Source organism: Caenorhabditis elegans, chromosome II (genome assembly GCF_000002985.6).
Source record: "Caenorhabditis elegans chromosome II".
In the NCBI taxonomy this organism is placed as follows: Eukaryota; Metazoa; Nematoda; class Chromadorea; order Rhabditida; family Rhabditidae; genus Caenorhabditis; species Caenorhabditis elegans.
In genome coordinates, this window is record NC_003280.10 from 8,022,569 (window position 1) to 8,039,831 (window position 17,263).

Sequence of the window (17,263 nt, forward strand, 5' to 3'; positions counted from 1 at the left end):
ACTTTTGTTATTTCACTGTCGAATGTTGATCGTTGCATAAAGTATGATATAAAGACAAAAAACTTAGATGCTGATTATTTAATCAATGAGTATGAATAGTTCATTATATTGAAAAGAGTTTGAAAGTTGCGTTTGTAGTTCAGTAATACATGGGAAAAGAAATGTAGACTGATTTGACAAAAAAAAACGAATTTCAAGATGAAAAACGTACATAGCCACTTGTTTGGTGCAGAATACGAAATTAGAGTTTTGAACGACAAGTGATAAATGATGGGGAAAAGGGAGGGTGATGTGGAAGATCTTTTCAGTTTCTTGAAGGTAAAGACAACCGCGTTGGAATATATTAAATACAAAAAGGTTATGAATTGGTGAGACGGAATAAAAAACGGAGTTGGAGATAGGATGGAGAGAGAGAGGAAAGGAACGACCCGTTTATGTTCCGATTTTCACCATTAAATTTTGAAGAGAATGTAGATTAAAGTTGTAAATTGATTGGAAATTTTTGGAATTTGGAACTATTTTCTGAAAATAATCAGCAGTTCTGTTTATGGTACAAAGTATTGAAAAATATAAGACCGGTGGCATTGCCCGCTACGATCGTTTGGATGAATGTAGACACAAAAAAGTGAAACAAATAAGAGGAGAAGGGCACAAGGATGAAAAACAATGATAACAAGAAGAAAACGATTATGTTTGAAAAGTAGTTAGATTCCAGCTCCAGCACGAACTGGAGTAGTCTGCACGAGAGGAGATGGCTGGCTGGGAATGTGTTGTTGAATTGGCTGATGACGGTGGGGGCTAGATCCAGCTGTGAATTGCGGACTTGTTGGTGTCTGAAATCAGAATTGTACATTTGTGAAATACGAAATCATTTTTTTTACCTTTTCGTTAAGTGACGAGAAATTGAGCATTCTATTAATGTGAACTGTCGGTTTATTGCTAACAGAGGTCGACTCTTTCATCGGAGCTGATGCTACAGAAGAAGTTGGTGAGTCAGGTACTGTTGGCAATTGTGAAGAGCTTCCAGCCATTGATGATAGAGATGCTGATGACGGAACCTCCGAAAGCATTTTTTGTTGTTCTTCTTCTGCAGCAGGAGCTTGATGTAGTTCAGAAAGAAGTTGTGAGAGAGCATGTGCACTTTCCAATCGAGATAGAGCCAGCCAGCAAATGTGTGATTCGTGCCGTCGGAGTTTTCTGAAAAATTTGGAGTTCATAAATAAATATAGATTGAAAGAAATTCTCACTGTCGTCCTTCAGCTGAATATCTTGCAAGATTTCTCAAAATAAGACAGGATGTTAGACGAATACTCTTTGTCACTGGTCCTTCTGCTTCATCCGTGAGTTCTCGAGACAAGAAATTGAAAGCGTGTCTTCGGATGGCATCGAACGCGGCATTTTTCGCGTAACCAGGATGATTATTGATATCACGGGAGATAACTTCAGCACGCGGTGCTCCACGAACTGGAGCAATTCCACCACCTTCCTTTCTTTTTTGTGAAGCCGCTTTTAATTGAGCTTCATTACAGTGCGAATCCTGGATATGAGTAATCAGTGACCAACGATTACGAGGTGTTGGATCAGCACATCCGTTCCAGCGACACAGTAATCTTAGCTCCTCTGCGACGTGCTCTTCCGACAAATGTTTGAGCACGTGTGATGGAGAAGCATAATAAATGGAACAACAATCCCAATCACACATATAATCGGTAGGATTCGAAGATGGAGGAACACATTTTCGTTTTTCTGATTCTTGGGCATCATCCACAACCTCCGTTTCAACCACTTCTTTGTTTTTTTCTTCATTTGTTTCTTCTTCTACCTTTTCTGTTTCTTTCTCGATTTCCTTCTCGATATCATTTCCATTGCTAACCACGTTCATTCTCTCTAAATCTCCGTTGCAGGCAGCTGCTACAGCAACAATATGAGCAGCTCTGCTTGCCATTGACTCTTTTTTCACTTTCGAGTTACCATTGCAGATGATTCCGTTGATTTTCTCCGATTCCAATTTAACATTATCCGTGTCATTCTGAAAAATTGAAATTTCAAGGCAATTATAGATGGAGAATGGAAAGTTTGCCCCAAAAATACGGTACCTGGTATATGTTCCTTCAATGATTACTGTAATTTCAAATTTTTGTTGTTGCGGAATTTTCTTCTACTTTTCCAAGTTTCAAAGCCATGAAAAATCAACGAAAATTCCGCAGCAACAAAACTTTGAAATTACAGTAATCTTTAAAAGCGCACACCTTTTCGCCTTTAACATAAATGTGTCGCGTCGAGACCAGGTATCTTATTTTTTGCGTAAAATCTCGCGTATGGGTAATAAATCAACTTTGAAAACAAAATTTAAACAAAAATATGGACAGAAAATTATTAAATTAAGAAGAACAAAACAATGACACACCACAAACTGCTCGCGAATCTCGATCGACACTTCGCTTCCTTCAATCTGATTAGCGTAATTTTCATCGAACAGCTTTGAAGCTTGGATTGGTTCTTGGCACACTTCCACGGTTCCATTGGTGATAGATTTCTAAAGGAAACAGAGAAGCATATAAAATTAGAAGATTGTTTCATGCGAAAACCCCATGCAATTCGAGAATTTAGAAAATAAAAATTACCTTCTCTGGGGTCACTATTTTTGAATTCAGCTCCACTTCATCGGTTTCTTCTCCATTTATATCATTTTGTTTTTTCGGAACACTTTGCTCCTGTGATTCAATTAACACGGACGGCTCGTCTGTTCTGATTGGCTCGGTTTTGATAATTCGTTCAGCGCCAGATTCTTGTCTGAAAATTATCGCTTTAATTAGATTTTTTGACAATTATCTTTCAATTATGATTCAAATATTTATAAACTTACACAGCGTGCCCATTAATCAAGACGCCATTTTCTTCTTTGGGTTCTGACGTGAGCATTTTTTTCATTAAAGGATGTGATTCACTTGCAGACTGAGAAGCGGCTGGAGCAAGTCGATGCGGACGAATAAGTCGAATACCTTGAGCCACTATCATTATTCCATTTTGAGCCATTCGGAAATTCACATCCGGATACAAATTCTTCATAACTCCACTGAACATTGCTAAACTTCCACTCATCGAATGGTAGAGATTTCTTAAATCATCTACATATGCCGCATAAAGCTCCCCTCGTGGAGTAGACATTGCGGGTTCGAAAACACAATTCTGCCTGATCCATTTCTCGGTTAGCTGTTCCAATTGTGATTCTCCCGAATTTGTAGATGGAGCAATTGGACGAACAGGAAGATTCCCAGTTCGACGATCGAATTTCATTCCATTTTGCTGAACAAGTCCGGAAGAGTGATGAGCTAAAATGGATGGGGAAGGCGGCACATTTGTGTGTGGTGGGTGAGGTTGACTAGACTGAGTTGAATACTGCTCCCTGTTCAGATTTTCTCTTTGTACTTGCTGAAGAGCAAGATTATTTTGAATGACTTGTCTTACAGTCATCGGTGCTGCTCCAGGTGCTCCTGGTGGGCCAATTTGTTGATGGTGTTGATTATGATTCAATCCACCCATTCGAACATTTGAGTGTCCTAATTGATGACCACCTTGAGAATGATGGGGATTTTGCTGTTGATTTGATCCCTGTGTGAAACTTGGCTGATATTCAACAACTTTCATTCCGGCGAGTCCGGCTGGTCCAAATGAGACTGCTTCCAGAGTTGCCATGGAGACGAGCTGCTGAATTGCTTTTGGCGACTCAGAAATCAAATCACATGCCGTGTCACCCATTTCCGAGATTTGGTATAGACATTCAAGAGTATAGACACACATCATAATGTCCTTTACTCCAACGACTTCAAAAATGTGAGCAATTGTTGCAGAGTTGAGCCAATCACAGATGATTGCTTCGTTGCCTTCAAATCCACAAAGTCCTGTCAAAATCTCCAGAGATCGAACCAGCTTGAATTTATCCAAACTGAAGATGCCATCAGTAATTATGCGAAGTATTGCGTGTTGGGAGATATATACCAGTGTTTTGTCGGTGAGATCAATCTGAAATTCATTTTTCAAATTATATTTTTCAATAACAAATTTTTAAAAACTTACATCAGTTGCCAAGTTGCTCAGTGCGTCGAGTGCAGCAACATATAGCGGAGACCATTTGCAAGATGCACACATAATGAGGAACTTCATGACAGGCCAAGTCTTCACAATAGTAACGCGATTGGCAGGTTCGAAAGACAGGTTTCGTATAATAGTTGTCACTTGATTCAGACGCCAGCATCGCGAATCTTTGACATTGAAGGTTTCGGATACACCAGTGAAAAATTGATCATCCTCATCGATGTATTCGGCTTCGATTTCACGATCCAAAAATGTCATGAGCATATCAAGGGGCACTCCGGAGGATGCCCAAAAATCTCGGAAGTTGTGTTTAGTTGTCCTCTTCCATTCTTTTCCCATGTCAGCCATAGTTTCATCGTCTTCTGAAAAAAAAACTTTTAAAAAAATACTGAACAAAACGACAAACCATCATAAACACCCGTATGAGCAACCAATAAAGTTAGAAGAGTTGGTGCATGACATATTCGCAATTGTTTCGGACCAGCATGTGACAAGAGCATACAAACATTCATTGCAAAATCGATTTCGTTCGGCAATCCAGATATCAGAGACTTTGTAAGTCTTGCATAGTCCGGTTCATTGATAATCTGTCCTCTCTCATCTCTGTGCTGGTATTCTTGGACCATCCGATTATTACTAATTGGACATTCATTCGTAGCAAAGAATGAAGTAGCATTTCTTCCACGACTTCTTGACATTTCATTGTCCACATAATCATCAACATCTCCGATAGTTTCTACTTGTTCGAATTTCGATAAATACCTCATATAGATTATTTTGATCGCATGATCTCCACACAGAATATCATCTTTGCATCCGAACATTTCAGCGATATCAGACCATTTGTCGCTTGCAGCTACTTTCTGCCATCCACCCAATGCCATAACAGTGTCATATAGCCGATAGAGATTCACTTCAACTCCTTGAACATGTGGAAGCTTTAGTGTTGCATTCCACCTTCTTTTGTAGAACATTCGCAAACTATTATAAAATTCTGCCATCTTTCTCTGCTTCTCAGGTGGATCCGTCAATTTGTCGATGTAGTGCTCGAGCTCTGATTTCCGTTTCCGACTCTCCATTTTCAAGTGTGGTTCTGAAAAAATTATCGTATTACATGAAATATAAAAAAAATTTAGTGGTGCGCTACAAAACGATATGGATCAAGAATTAAGAGCAACTTTGAGTGAGAAGAGCTGAGACAATTTGGATATTTTTGAACCGGAGCAATGCACATAAACAACTGCAGATTAAATAAACAAGGAAAGAGGGCAGGTGGCAGAACGGGAGAAATACTCATTATGATTGCCCAACGTCGATATGTTACCTTATTCGACGAGAATTGTATGTTTCGATTAGAACTTAAGAAAAGTCTATTAGATCTAAATTTTGAAAGATTTAATTTTTTTAAGGGAAGAATCTCCGAATAGAAAACTAGTTTTTCTTGGCGCGAGCAACACTTATGGTTCTTCTCTCTACCTCAAAAACATTTCTTATTATCATTTCATTTTTCTAACTGTATTTTTGTGGAAGCGAAAAAACGAACAGATAGAAAGGAAAGAGGAGAAGGAGGAAGGGGAGGCGGGGTTGCAGGAAAGAGAGAAGCGAGAGAATTATTTGAACGCGTGCCCCTACATATGAATGCGACTAGCTGGGCGGTGGGGCCCGCCGCTTGTGCTGATACGCGGGGAAGGCGCGCGCAACAACCGCGAAATTCAAATACCTGCAGTGCAGCACACAGCAGCCTGCGAAGAAGAAAAAGGATAAGAAGACCGACTCGAAAGAGTTGTGAGCGCTGCGTACGCGCGTCGCGGCCTTCGAACAGTGAGTGCTGCAGTGAGTGTGTGTGTGCGTGCTGTGTGAGCGATTGATCGACGTACGGAGAGACAGCAGGCGGCGGGTCGCTTCTCAGTGGTCACTGCTTGTCGCGGGCTGTCTGTCCCTCCTCGTTCTTTTTCGAAATATGAAAGAGCGCTCCAATGCGAAAATGCATAATTTTGTGGTATTATATAGAATTCGAACATCTGCTCTCTTCTCTAGGAATTTGAAACCAAGAAAAATATAGGGTTCGAAGGAATGTTCGGTTTCAACTACAGGTTAATTATTAACTTAATGATAATAAATAGGAGAAATTCATCTTTTTAAAATTTTGTTTGAAAAGCCACCTTAAAATAACAAGAAAATCGCATTAAAAATGAAAAATTATAATTAAAAAAACAGGAACAGAAATGGCAAAAATTGTTTAAACACACCATTCTCAATGGAGCATGCTTGCTTTTTTTTTGGCGGGAAACAAGGATATTCAAACTTTATTCTGCGCTTTGCGCCATGTGACAAACATTACACAAAAACCAGTAAAAATTAAAAAATAAAACTAGAAAAACGGTTTATTTAGTCACTATTTCGAATCTTATTCAGCGGAACCATTTCAGTTGTATTTCCATTCTCTCCGTTCATCATTTTTTTGCTGTTAAAGAGCATTTCATCGATTTTGTTCAACGGCTTCTCGAATGCTAGAGAAAAGAAGAATGCAATTGTGTAGGAAGCAAAAACAGCTTCGACTGTGTACCGAATCTGAACGTTTAATATTCAAAATAAATTTTTTTCCGAACTGGTAAAGAAATAAATTACCATTTGAATGAATGTGGTAAAATGGAAGGGCTGTGGTCGACTCAAATTGTAGATTTGAAGCATGATTGGATGAAGCAAATATGCACAAAAAGTAATTTTAGATAACGGAACAAATAGTCTCCAAGAGAGAATTGTGTCTACAGGTCCACCATTTCCAGTTGTACACGCGAAAACAACCCATCCCAATGCTAAAGCATATGCTGGTGTTCCAAAAATGGTGTACAAAATCTGTAGAAAAAAGTTTCTAATAAATTCAAAATCATGATTATATACCTCCCAAGGTTTAGAAATATCTCCCGTCTTTGCAAACCAGTACAAGCCAAATACAGAGTATAATCCAAGAACTGTTGAAGTGCACCAACAAATAATTACAGTTCTTCTTTCAAGCTTTATCTTAAGATCTTTTTGCTCTCGAGTAGTCCAGGCATTCAAAAGATACGCAACAACAATACCAACAATAAATGGAGTACATCTAATATAGGGTCTTACGTATACATCATTCCAATAATCATTCAGTTGGTAAACTCTGAAATAATTTCCCAATTTTTTCAAAGTTCTCAATCAGTAAATTGTCGAAATTTTTTAAAAATGCCGCAGATTCGAATTTAGAATGTTCAACTACAATTTATTAAAACCTAATTGAAATATACAAACCTAATTAAAGTAAAACTCGTATAAAAATTTTTTTTGGTTGACTTCCAAAATTTTGATAGATGAATCTTTTACGAAGTCATGTTTTTGAAAGACTAAAGATAAAAACGGTAATAAAACAAATAGACAAACTTCAAACATACATTTGAAGCTTTGCAGTGAGTATTGGTGCTGGTGGATAGCCATAGATTTGGGTTATGATCAATCTGATCAATGAAGATAATGCAATGAGTCCAGTAGATAATCCGAGACCAACTTTCATGCCCCATTTCAGAAAGACAATAACTAAAAGTGGCATTAGAAAAATGTGGAATTGCATGTCATTTGCTAGATACCAAGTCCAACCCATACACTGAAAAGAATATTAATCACTTATCAATAATCTAAGTATTTTCTAACTTACACATTCTTGATCTTGAAGAAGGAAATTGTTAAGATAAATGAGATTTGTCCACCATGCAATGCTGCATCCTTGTCTTTCAATTGGCCTCCAGAATGGACCATTTGAAATATAAGTGAAAAGAGTTACATCAAATAGCATTACAATTATATAGGTTGGAGTAATGCGTATATATCTTTTATAGTAATACATTGGCCATGTTTGCCAATTGAATGCACTCAATTTTGGTGGGTGATTTGGATCGGCTTTCATTGTTTTTTTGAAGAATGAGAAAGCAGCCAACATTCCACTGAATTTGATTATTTAAATATTTCAATTAATTTCAATCATACTTCTAACATACCTCAAAAAGAAAAAAGAATCCACAGCAAGAGGTGCTTGTACAATAATTTGAGTATGAAATTGTTTTGGGAAGTTGATCAATGTTGGTACAAGGTTATCAGTTGTTAAACTAGTTCCAATATAATAATAAGTATGTCCCAAGATAATCCAACACATGCTCAAGAATCGAACTCCGTGTAATGAATTGATTTCTCGATCATTTTTTTTTGATTGAAGAATCTCACTTCCATTTGTATACATTGAAAATGCCAGAATAAATTTGATAAATGGATCTGAAAATGATGACTATGCATGACTAAACCAAAGTTCGAAATGAGAAGATCTTACGATTAAACGCTGAACTATTCTTTTCGTCTTGAGGTGCTTTGGAGACTATGAATAGATCATATAAAGTTCCAAATGTAACAAGAACTACGGTAGCGATAAGAAGATATCTGAATGTTAATGTGTTAACTAGCTACAATAATATAAAATTCATACAGTGCAAACATTGCAAGTCCATTTTCACTCATTGCATCTGAATATGATTCTGCACGACATTCCACGTCTACATTACAAACTGATTTTGTTCCTACTGCTCCTTCTGTTGCTCTGATTGCTAAAACACTAATAATTACACTTTGAAGAAAACAATATGAACTTACCAAATGATAACATTTGTTTCACATCGTGATTTGTACATGTATTTGGCATACATACTCCAAACTTGAGAACTGGGAAAAGAGCAAAACAGAAGCCATCATCAGTTACATTTTTGACCGTCTTATCACTAAATTTGTTTATTTTGATAAACGTTCAAAGTTACTGATTTTTTATTCGAACAAAGTCAACCATTTACGTCTGAAGTGTATCATTCAGCTCAACTTTGAAATCTCATGCCAGAGTTGCCAAATTTCCAAATTATTGTTTTATTTCTTATTTCATAGTTTGTTGCTAATGATTGTGCTTATATAGGTAGTTTGTAGTCCCTCTAACTCACTAGCAATGTTTATCTGGTGGTCCAGACATCATATTTCCAAAATAAACTAGTGGATTGTCTCTCTCATATGCATCAATTGTTGCCAAACAATATTGACCTTTCCACTTTTGTCTGTAATCGCATTTAATTATTTTTTACATCTAATCAAACTAACCCTTGAGCATTCTTGACAACGTCAATCTTTCTACAAGTGCTCCATGAGCCCACCCATAAGTTATTTCCACTCATAATACCAGCTGGAACCTTTCCCATTGCATCAAAAACATTAAAAATCCAGTGACGTTCACTTTTCTTTTGTTGGAAAAGTGGTGTACATTTGCAATCTGAGCAGTTTTTATGCTCTTCAACATGAGTTGCATATTCTACTCCAGTCCATGCCAAGTGCATCATGTCTCCAACGCAAGCTAAATGTTTTTTGTTAAAGATATAGTCATTATAAACTAACCCATTGATATATCAAATGATTTTAATTTTTCAACCATTTCAACAGCATACTTCATTAATTCAAGATTTCCCTCTTCAGCTCCATCTCTATAAGCTTCTGCGTAATTGAAAAAATGACGGAAAAAGTCGAGATCAAGAATTAGCTGAGCATCGGAATCTGACATATATCTTGAAAAAACGGATCCCATTGCTTTAGTGTCTGTCTCATCATAATCCAATTCTTTACTTGAGAACAATGAACCATCATATTTGTAACTCGATTTTGAATTGGATATGACGGTTACTGTAAATATAAACATTTTAATCGTTAACATGAATTTAATTAATTATGCCACTCTGTTTTTTTTTTGAATATAATTAATGGAATATCTGACTAGTTAAACATAAAATTAAGATAAAATAAAATGGTTCAAAATCCAAAATACACAACAAAAGAAACATGAAACATCCGAGAAAGTTTCTAATCTACTGTAATCGTAATGAACAGTTCAAATTTCCTTGATCTTTTTGTAATTTTTCTTTATTAAAAATGTAATTATTTATCCTTACATATTACTAGAACAGCAAAGATCAACAGCCTCCGCATGTTACCCATTTTGATCTGTAAGTTTTAAAGTAAGCAGCAGGAAGGCAATGAAAAGTTGCAAGAAAGTGAAACGAATTGAACAGATTAGGCGAATAAGTGTCAATCATTAAGTGTCGGCGGTTTTTTTTGCTCGAAGGCAATCAAGGCACAAAGGTTTATAATGATAAGGAATATTTTTTGGCAGTCTAAGTCTCTCTCCCTAGTATAATATAATATTGTATCAGAAACAAAAAGAAATACCTATCAAAAGGACATTCGTTTTACAGAATCAGTGGGGTTTTCAGATAACATATGTAGGGTTACCACTAATCATTAGTATAATTAGAAACTCAAGAGTTTTGTCAAAATATAGTCACAGCAGGTCAATAAGACAATATATCTGAATAAAACACGGCATTGTGGATTTTCCAAAATATTTAGTCAGAGATTTGGCAAAATGCCAGACTGTCAGAAAAATTGAAATTTTGAGCCTACAGTGTTCAAATAAGAATAGTTAAGATATAGATTGAACATAAAACTCGTGTAACTTTTTTTTAGTGAACTTCCAAAATTATAAGAAGTACATGAAAACTGAATTATTGCTACTTTGTAACACTTTGTAACAGTATATAAAACGTCCTCAATTTTTAACTACGACATTTTGTGATTTTTTAACTTCTCTAGATCATAAAATTTTTGAAAGCTAAACATTGATGCGTTGCAAAATATATATAAATGAGTTCTGGTGTGGAAATATGTATATGACGAACAATTGGAAAAGTTGAGTACTGTAATTATATAATTGGAAACGGGCAAAGTTGGTTTCTTCCTCTAGAGCTCATAAACTCATCCTAAAAATTATATAAATAACAGGTTATTTGAAACAATGTTGTTTTGTAGAATTTTTACTGACGAATGAAATTTCAAATGCAAGAAAAACGAACGATTGTTATGAATGGAAAATGGAAGAATGAATCATAATTCGAGAAATTCCTAATAAAAATTATTCCATTTGTTCATAAATTCTAGGAATGTAGTAGCAATTTCATTTAAATAAGGAGATAAATGTGCAAAATTTGAACTGAAGATACTCTCGGAACTCCAAAAATAATAAACTGAAAATTCTACAACACAAAAACACTGAATTGGAGAAAATCAAAATGATACTGGAATAATATTTCTGGAAAAAGTGCGAAGAAGCAATGTGATGATTGTAGGTGATGTTTTCGGGTGACTAATTAGTTTTGGTGTGTCCTCCGGTTGAATACAGTCATTGTCCATGTTCTTTCTCTCCCCTTCTTTCTCTATTTCTCTACACTTTTTTTTTTAGTTTAACTCGTTCCGTTCGTTGATAGAATCAATGAGAGGAAGGTGCGAGACGAATTCTCCCGGAAACCTCACTTACACTCTACGTCTCTATTAGGCGTTGAACTTGCCTATAGTTCATAGGATTTGCCGCTCCAGCGAACATCAATGATGTCTTAAATAGTGGAAAAAGGCGTACAGATTGTGTGAGAACATTAAAATGCAACAAAAAACCGCTGAAGAACGTGACTTGACGTATCGAAGTGGTAATTGGAAAAGAAAGGTGTGATTGTGATGAGATTGATAAGAGAGAGGAGGAGATGATGGTTGTGGAATATGATTGAAGTTGAATTGACATCAAATAGAAATTGGTTTATGGAATGAGAATAAAACGAAATAATTTAAAATGTAAAAGTTTAGAACAGCTGAAATGAAGATCTTTTCGTGAAAAACAAAAGTTTCTGAAAATAAAGATTAAGGTATTCCAATCCGATCGAGTAATTATGATGGAGGTGGTGGAGGTGGGATCATTCCATGACCAGATGGTGGTGCTGGAGGACGACTTGGTGGTGGAGGTGGATACATTCCTGGTCCAGCAGAAGGATATCGCGGCGGTGGTGGTGGCGGCATGCCTCCCGGATATCTGAAAAGAAAAATTGTGTAAGTTCGAACGGTGAACATGAACGATATTTTCAACTTAGAACAAAAATATATACCTCATCCCTGGTGGAGGTGGCGGCGGCATTCCACCCATTCCTGGAGGACCAAATCGTGATGGTGGTGGTGGTGGAGGCATACCAGGCATACCTGGTGGTCCTGGAGTTCTTCCTGGTGGAGGCGGTGGTGGTGGCGGCCACATTCCAGATGATGGTGGTGGTGGTGGACGAGGAGTCATTCCTGGCGTTGGCGGCATTGGAGGTGGCATTGGTGTCACACTTGGTGGAGGTGGTGGTACTGGTGGATATTGTCCTTGATATCCAGATTGAGCCATTCCCATCAATGGTGGTGGTTGATAGCCTGGGCGTCCTGTTGCATGAGCAGCAATAGCAGCATGAACTCCTGGCATGGCCAAAGGTGTGTTAGCTGGAACACCAAGTGGAACGTCAGAAAATACTTGATGTGGCCGGTCTTTTGGAAACAGTGGATTTTGTGCAGCCAGCATACGCTCCGCTGCTGTTCCGTGTCTTTCTCCTTTTGAATCTCTCTTGAAAGCGTATGAGACGGTGATAGCTCGATTGCAAAGAAATTGGCCGTTCATAGCTTCTAATGCTGTATCTGAAGCTTCGAATGAAGCGAAGTTGATGAACGCGAATCCTTTAGACGTTCCCGAATCAACATCTCTCATGATTTTTGGAACTTGAAGAATAACTCCAAAAGCACTGAACGTATCGTATAGCAATTTCTCATCGACTTCTGGATCCAGATTTCCAACAAAAATATTTGCACCAACATCCATATTCTTTTCATGAGCCGATGCTTTGTTCACCTGAATATTATTTTTTTAAATAATAAACTAAACATATTTGATAGCTTACTTTAATTGGCTTTCCGTATAATTTGATCATGTTTAAAATTTTGATTGCATAATCTGCATCTTCTTCTCCCATGAACTCCACAAATCCGAAACCTTGATGATTGGCAGTTACTCGATCTTTCGGCATATTGACACTGACAACAGGTCCTGCTTGTACCATAAGTTCCCATAGGATGGACTCTGACACCTTCTCGTCTAATCCACCAACGTAAATTGTTGCATCTTGGTTTCTTTCCACTATCGGCCCTGCTGACATCTGAAATATTGATTTTTAAAAAATGAACAGCACATGAAAAAAAATAAGTCCAACAAAGGAAAATAAACCTCTGATCTCAAAAAAAAATATTTTGGCATATATATATATAAAACATGTTTATTTTAAAGTGATAAGAGATCAGTTCAGAAATCTTCATCTTCCTTTGGGGATTTCTCCCTCTGATCATCGAAATTACGAGTTCCCTTCAGTTCATCGGATTGCACAAGAGTCTGGAAAAAGTTAGAGAACTCCAACGAGTCTCCTCGTTCGTCCCAATCTTTTCGGTTGATCCATGGAACTTTAGAAGCAGTGAGAAGCTCTTGACCACAATGCCAGGAATGAGTTTGTGGGTTTATTACGTCATTTGAAACATTCAATCCATATTCTGCTGGCAGCATTGATCGAACTTCTCGTTCCAGGCGTTCACGAAATCCTGGGAAGCACGACGATCCGCCAATCACGATGATATTTTCTGCCAGAGCAGGCCGTAATGCTTCTGGACATTGACAAATACTCTCGATAACAGCTTCTGCGACACCACATTGATCAATATCAATATCCGAGGGACTGCAACAGATAAAATAGTTTATACTTTTTGCCGAAATTACTAACTTGAATAAGATTTCCGGAATGGCGAATCTCTCAACTCCCAAATGAATTGAAGGAATTTGTGGATCGTGTGGCTCTTTAACGTCTTTCACTACACCTCGGAATGTCGAGTGGAAATCCGGCATAATATATCGTTTCATTGTTGTATTTTCTTGAAATCGATTCCTGAATAAAAACAATATAATTAGTATTCTTCATTTTTATACCTACCTAGCCTCTTTCATGCTCTCATCAAAATTTTGTGAGACGAAGCAAAGATCCTCTTTACATTCGTTGATAACGTATGTTTCTTCGCTAACATTCAATTGTCGGTAAGATACCCAGTCCTTCAATTTATTTGTTAACGCTTTTCCACCAACATCGATCCTTAAAAATAAAGCTAATTGTAGTTTGAAAACACTTTCCAACCTTATAACACTATCCTGAATAAGCATTCCATTCACAAATGAAGCTACCGTAGTCCATGAAAACCCGGAATCCACAACAACTGCACACTTTTCGTTGTTGATTTTATTTGAATGTTTTGCCACCAAAGTCGAAGCAGACGTTTTGTGTACCTCTGTGAAGCCGAAATAATCAAACAATATTTCACTAGAGACATCAGGAAGAGCTGGGATTAGATAGTTATTATCTGTGAGTGCAATTCGAGAAGTAGACGCCTCCACATCCATAGATCCGAACGTTTTCTCCCAGATTTGCTGTTGTGTATCCCAATTCACCACATATCCTCTTTCAATTGGTCGCACATAGAATAGCGAAAACTTGTCCGAACATTCTTCTTGCTCGTGTGCAACAAAAACCCGCTTCTTTTCATGTTTCGCTTTCACAATACTGTTTGGAACTAATCTGAAAATATTTAAATTATATTGATATTTTTCTTATTAGAAACAAACCTAGGGGACTCTGAGTCTATCGTACCTATCTTCATATTATGGCCACCATTGTCAAAAATAATTGTTGTTAAACTCATCTACAAAATTATTTCACAGAATGAGTAGTGTGATTTTTCCAGATAAAAAATTAAGAGTAGGGTGGTAACCTATAAGATAACAAATAATTTCGAATTATCACAATATTCATGAAAGTATCAGGCACACAAGAAACAACCCGGTTATTGGAATTGAATTGAAAATCTATGCGTTTTTACGAATGTTACATATGCTTCTTAAAAATTAGGATTCCCACGTAAGGCGACCGGTCCTTCCCGTTGAAGAAGTTGCTGAAGACGAGCGACTTCTTCGTCTTTACGATCCATTTCTCCTACAGGAGTCCAGCTTCTGTCATATTCCAACCGATATGATCCAAGATATTCTTCTTTCTTCTCTTGGTATCCCCACTCGTTAGGAGCCAACATAGAGAAATATTTGTTCATGCTTCCTTGCTTCTGGTACAAATGGTAAATTCGGCCAGGTTGCTTCTCCATGTTACAGGGAACGTTATGCAAATGCTCATCGCGTTGAGCATCTTCGAGAACTGCACGAGCTGCCATATGTAATTGTTCCATTTGATCGGCAATTTGCTTCAGACGATCGCAAGCTCTTCCTTTCACCAATTGGCGGGCACTGTTTAACTGATTTGCCAGCGCGACCAAATCATCGGCATCAATTTTGTCAGTTTGACGAGCACTGGTTACAAGGCGCTGATCTTCACTTCGGGACTGCACGAGAGGAACGTTTACTGAAAAATTTAATTACTATTGATATCAAAATTTGTTCGTACTTCTTTCTCCTCTTTGTGGAAGCTGGACAAGAGGCATATCACTCGCCATTTCTACTTCATTTATCTCCATCTGTAACTAATCTTGTATTAAGCTGTGACAGGCCTTTAAAAACACATGCAATCGAAAATAGGCTGGACGGATTGAGACCAGAAATGATGCAAATATAAAAACAAATTATTGAACTAATAAATTTAATGTCTGATATTAAAACAAAAACAATCAAGAACCCATTTAAATTATGAGAATACAAATAAATAATTCAAGTACGTTTAGAATGCAATATCTATTGTTTTCTCTTCAATTCAAGCTTGGTTATGTCTGTATTCAGCTTGGATTTTTCTTTAGCGGCTTGATAAGCGTTGTCGACAAGTCCAACCAATTTTCCTTCCTTTGCAAGAATCTTCATCAATTCAATTACGAACGGAGTATAATTGTGACGTCGGCGATTGTTTTCCTTGCGGTACCTGAATTTCACACATAAAATATTTAAATTAGAGCATTTCTTACATTTCCATTTTGTAATCCTCATCAGCAATGGCTTTATTGAGATCGGCTATCTGCTCTTCAAGCTCATTATTTTCATTTGCTTGAATCAAGTTCTCCATCATCTCCTGCAGTTTCTGTTTGCGGTTTGGAACAAGTGCCATCAAATTGAACGTGATCTCCCCTTCGCTGTATTTTTGCATTCTTTGTTGAATTACGGGCTTAATTGCCTCAATCCAGTCTTGTTCTTTTTGGAACTCAGCAACCTCAAGTGGGAGCTCACGAAGCCCATCCAGCTCGTAGACCTTATTACCGATTGGCACGTATGTCACAAAGTGATAGTTATCCTCCGATTCTCCGCCTTTGATATCAAGTTCGAAAAGAGTCTGACGAGAAAAACTATTGTGAACAGTGCGAATTTCCTCGCTGTTCGAAAGACAATGACCGCGAGTATTCGGATCCAAGTCAATCGCGAATTCTTTGTACTGATTCAGGATATTTCCAAGCTTCACATCGGTATCTTCCACGTTCATAAGCAAGTTGATGAGAGCTTGAGTAGCACAAGCGTTTTGAATTGTTTGATGAGCAAAAAAGATGTTTTGCTTGTCACTAGGAATCCCAGTTGTTTCATCTCCCTGGCGCCACTTGAACAAAAAAATGAGTCCGTAAGTTGGTCTAAAAAATTAATTGTTTTATTTTCAATTTCAGAAAAAAATACCGTGTCATCGCTTTATCATCATCGAGCGAATACAGCTCCTCGACTTGAAGCCCATCAACACCGAAACCACGCAGCATTTCAGTGAACACACCAGGATCGCTTTCAATCAAGCACCAGCTTCCAGCATCAGTCATCTGAAAACAAAAATAAACTTAGTTTTTTCAAAATTTTAAAACAACTGAAACTTTTAAATAGAAAGTGAACTCTAACCGAAAAGAGATTTATTGTGCAAAATAAATGTTTCGAAAAAAAACCTGGATTCAAAAAATATAGTCAGCTTTGTTGCAGTGGAGCGCACATGCACGTTTAGACATTTAAGTCTTCGGCCACGTTGTCCTGCACGGTTTACGGGTGACGCAAGCACTTTTATTAAAATTGTTTGATATCTTTTTAGACTTTTTGACACTAAAAAATGAATAGAAAATTATGTAGTTAGTTTGAAAAAAAGTGAATGTAAAAAATACAATTTTCTTTCCCATTTTTATGATGGCCTAGAAACTTGAATTGAACGAGGAGTACTGTATGTTTTAAAAT

The 17,263-nt window shown here is 37.2% G+C and overlaps 6 protein-coding genes and 2 non-coding genes across 9 annotated transcripts; 1 reads left to right on the top strand and 7 right to left on the bottom strand.

Annotated features, from left to right (window-relative positions):
* Window positions 1-63: 63 nt before the first annotated feature.
* Window positions 64-5,195, bottom strand: swsn-7. Of its 2 annotated transcripts, NM_063278.6 has the most exons (8): window positions 4,502-5,195; window positions 4,078-4,457; window positions 2,867-4,023; window positions 2,625-2,793; window positions 2,408-2,536; window positions 1,248-2,029; window positions 882-1,197; window positions 77-833 (listed from the first exon to the last, which is right to left on the bottom strand). In NM_063278.6, the coding sequence occupies exons 1-8, from the start codon at window positions 5,172-5,174 to the stop codon at window positions 705-707; spliced, it is 3,735 nt and encodes a 1,244-aa protein (NP_495679.1). In that variant the 5' UTR covers window positions 5,175-5,195; the 3' UTR covers window positions 77-704. The 2 variants fall into 2 exon arrangements, with proteins under 2 accessions (NP_001348697.1, NP_495679.1); NM_001361864.4 differs by lacking the exon at window positions 2,408-2,536 and having other exon boundaries at window positions 64-833.
* A 296-nt stretch (window positions 5,196-5,491) lies between these two features.
* On the bottom strand, window positions 5,492-5,677 carry C08B11.13. The gene has a single exon (NR_051413.1). It is a non-coding gene; the product is annotated as an Unclassified non-coding RNA C08B11.13 (non-coding RNA).
* On the top strand, window positions 5,602-5,987 carry C08B11.11. The gene has a single exon (NR_051414.1). It is a non-coding gene; the product is annotated as an Unclassified non-coding RNA C08B11.11 (non-coding RNA).
* A 397-nt stretch (window positions 5,988-6,384) lies between these two features.
* nrf-6 (Nose resistant to fluoxetine protein 6) lies at window positions 6,385-10,140 on the bottom strand. The gene is made up of 13 exons (NM_063279.6): window positions 10,089-10,140; window positions 9,541-9,822; window positions 9,250-9,499; window positions 9,096-9,206; window positions 8,761-8,885; window positions 8,597-8,714; window positions 8,444-8,550; window positions 8,118-8,388; window positions 7,778-8,063; window positions 7,518-7,726; window positions 6,997-7,249; window positions 6,724-6,951; window positions 6,385-6,666 (listed from the first exon to the last, which is right to left on the bottom strand). Exons 1-13 carry the CDS (start codon window positions 10,132-10,134, stop codon window positions 6,484-6,486), a joined length of 2,469 nt encoding a protein of 822 aa, NP_495680.1. The 5' UTR covers window positions 10,135-10,140; the 3' UTR covers window positions 6,385-6,483.
* A 1,541-nt stretch (window positions 10,141-11,681) lies between these two features.
* On the bottom strand, window positions 11,682-13,199 carry sap-49 (Splicing factor 3B subunit 4; the record flags this gene model as incomplete). Its single annotated transcript, NM_001393131.2, has 3 exons — window positions 11,682-12,052; window positions 12,126-12,895; window positions 12,945-13,199. The coding sequence occupies 3 exons, from the start codon at window positions 13,197-13,199 to the stop codon at window positions 11,911-11,913; spliced, it is 1,167 nt and encodes a 388-aa protein (NP_001379265.1). The 3' UTR covers window positions 11,682-11,910.
* A 109-nt stretch (window positions 13,200-13,308) lies between these two features.
* On the bottom strand, window positions 13,309-14,778 carry arp-6 (Actin-like protein C08B11.6; the record flags this gene model as incomplete). The annotated part of the gene is made up of 5 exons (NM_063280.7): window positions 13,309-13,766; window positions 13,812-13,973; window positions 14,019-14,174; window positions 14,217-14,654; window positions 14,702-14,778. The coding sequence occupies 5 exons, from the start codon at window positions 14,776-14,778 to the stop codon at window positions 13,343-13,345; spliced, it is 1,257 nt and encodes a 418-aa protein (NP_495681.4). The 3' UTR covers window positions 13,309-13,342.
* C08B11.9 (uncharacterized protein) lies at window positions 14,748-15,601 on the bottom strand. Its single transcript, NM_001026763.5, has 2 exons — window positions 15,528-15,601; window positions 14,748-15,485 (listed from the first exon to the last, which is right to left on the bottom strand). Exons 1-2 carry the CDS (start codon window positions 15,574-15,576, stop codon window positions 14,974-14,976), a joined length of 561 nt encoding a protein of 186 aa, NP_001021934.1. The 5' UTR covers window positions 15,577-15,601; the 3' UTR covers window positions 14,748-14,973.
* A 101-nt stretch (window positions 15,602-15,702) lies between these two features.
* Window positions 15,703-17,029, bottom strand: ubh-4 (Ubiquitin carboxyl-terminal hydrolase ubh-4). Its single transcript, NM_001393132.1, has 4 exons — window positions 16,984-17,029; window positions 16,730-16,863; window positions 16,036-16,686; window positions 15,703-15,992 (listed from the first exon to the last, which is right to left on the bottom strand). The coding sequence occupies exons 2-4, from the start codon at window positions 16,861-16,863 to the stop codon at window positions 15,812-15,814; spliced, it is 966 nt and encodes a 321-aa protein (NP_001379065.1). The 5' UTR covers window positions 16,984-17,029; the 3' UTR covers window positions 15,703-15,811.
* Window positions 17,030-17,263: the final 234 nt, after the last annotated feature.